Source organism: Silene latifolia, chromosome 3 (genome assembly GCF_048544455.1).
Source record: "Silene latifolia isolate original U9 population chromosome 3, ASM4854445v1, whole genome shotgun sequence".
NCBI lineage: Eukaryota > Viridiplantae > Streptophyta > Magnoliopsida > Caryophyllales > Caryophyllaceae > Silene > Silene latifolia.
The window spans coordinates 41829426-41831313 of record NC_133528.1 but is presented as its reverse complement, the minus strand read 5'-3'; the positions used below and the strand labels follow the sequence as shown (position 1 = coordinate 41831313).

General features: G+C 46.3%; 1 protein-coding gene across 1 annotated transcript; it reads right to left on the bottom strand.

Annotated features, from left to right (window-relative positions):
* Positions 1–306: 306 nt before the first annotated feature.
* LOC141648990 (uncharacterized) lies at positions 307–1414 on the bottom strand. Its single transcript, XM_074457695.1, has 3 exons — positions 1115–1414; positions 627–1004; positions 307–513 (listed from the first exon to the last, which is right to left on the bottom strand). Exons 1-3 carry the CDS (start codon positions 1412–1414, stop codon positions 307–309), a joined length of 885 nt encoding a protein of 294 aa, XP_074313796.1.
* Between the last annotated feature and the right edge of the window lie 474 nt (positions 1415–1888).

Sequence of the window (1888 nt, the reverse complement as noted above, 5' to 3'; positions counted from 1 at the left end):
TTTTATTTGTATAACCAACCAACAACCAATAAACCGACCTCGATAAAATTCAATCCATAGCAACTTGTTTAGAAAACTCCCGTCTCCTTGTGGTTCGACCCCTATTACTACATTTATTTGTGTTTAGGGAATTTATTTTTGCATAGGTTTGCGATAGCCTATCAATACACTAGAGTGGTCTTTGGTAAGGCACCTTGGTGTACGGGGGTGTTACATATGTAACCAAAAAACGGAATGAAAACTATTACTCAAAAATAAGATATCCTCCAAAACCAGAGAGGTGATGCTTCTTTCGACATTCCTAGACTACAGTGCCTCGACCACCATAAGACAGCCACTCTCGATCTCCACATTTCGATGCCCTCTTTGCGCAACTTCTTGTAGACCATCTAAAATCGCCACAGCCTCCCCCATGCTAGGATCCCAATTCTGATTCCGAACAATCGACAAACCCCACAAAACAGCACCATTTCCATCACGACTCACCACCCCTATCCCAACAACGTCCCCCTCCTTAACCCCAACGTCAACATTAATTTTAACACACCCGTCTCGTGCAGCCCTTCATCCCGTATTCTTATCCCCTTCGTCACCCTTCCTCTGTCATTCCTCCTCCCTTTTCCAACCGCCACCGTCCCCATACCATCTCCTTCCTCAAGCACGTCCATCATCCGTCTCACCACCTTTTCGGGATCAATATCAGACCCCTCAAAGACTACCGTATTCCGCAACTCCCAAAGAGCCCAATATCCCACCATGAACTTGCCATACTTGCTCTCCACCGTACCCTTCCAACACACCTCAACCCAATCTCGCACCCCACTCCCTCCTTCCTCCATCACGCCCTCAACACCCAAGCCTTCCCAGACCCACCACGCCACTCTACAATCCCGGAACAAATGAAGACTCGACTCGGCAAAAGAATTACAGAAAGAACATTTAGAAAACTCACCTTCTACTCGAGCCGCAATGTTTGGTTTCGTAGCCAACGCCTCGCTACACAGCTGCCATAAGAAGAGTTTCACATGGGGACAAACCGAAACTTTCCAGAGCCTATTCCATAGCCATCATTCCCTACCCCAATCCGACGTCATCTTCACTGAATAAACACTACCAACATCGCATACGCCATCTTCACTGAATAAACAATGTCCCAGTCGAAGCCCCAATACCAACAATCCCTTGGCCTATTCGGACTAACACGGATATTCATAACTCGCTCCTTCTCAAAAGGCAATAAAAGCAGGTCGATTTTCACCTCATCCCACTCACAATTTGGCCGTATAAGATCAGCAACAAACCGTCCCTCGTTTCCCTCCGTACAAGTTGAAATAAAGCGACCCGAATGGGTTCCTAGAATCCAAGCATGACCCTCGATTCTCGTCTCCCTCCCATCACTAATATGCCTCCTCATACCCTATTCAGGAACCACTCTAGCCTCAAGGATGTTGCGCATGTATAACTAGGATTATGTCCCAGTGAAGCAGTCATAAAGTCTTTATCAGGTAATATTTTGCTTTCATTAAGCGAGCCCATAAGCTATCCGAACTAACCGTCAGTTTCCAAGCTTGCTTTCCTAACAGGGAAAGGTTAAAAAGCCGAAAATCCCGGAAACCCAACCCACCTGCATCTTTCGGTTTCATCATCCTATTCCAAGCCACCCAACTAATGCCGCGCCGACTCTCCTCATGGCCCCACCAAAATCTCGACACCATCGATCGCAACCCATAGCAAAAGTTCGCAGGAATTTTAAACACACTCATCACATAGGTAGGGAGCAAATTGGCAACTGCCTTTATAAGAGTCTTATTACCCGCCCTAGACAAAATTTTCCCGCGCCACCCTTTCAATATTTTGCTGAGTTTATCTCGAATGATATCCGTAATGA

Excerpts from the sequence above, each read along its gene's own strand:
- LOC141648990 (XM_074457695.1), bottom strand. The coding sequence starts at position 1,414 with ATGAGGAGGCATATTAGTGATGGGAGGGAGACGAGAATCGAGGGTCAT. Across the intron at positions 1,005-1,114 it reads AGATGGCGTATGCGATGTTG|CTGTGTAGCGAGGCGTTGGC; the intron begins GTAGTGTTTATT and ends TTCTTATGGCAG. Across the intron at positions 514-626 it reads ATGGTATGGGGACGGTGGCG|GAGGGGGACGTTGTTGGGAT; the intron begins GTTGGAAAAGGG and ends GTTGGGGTTAAG.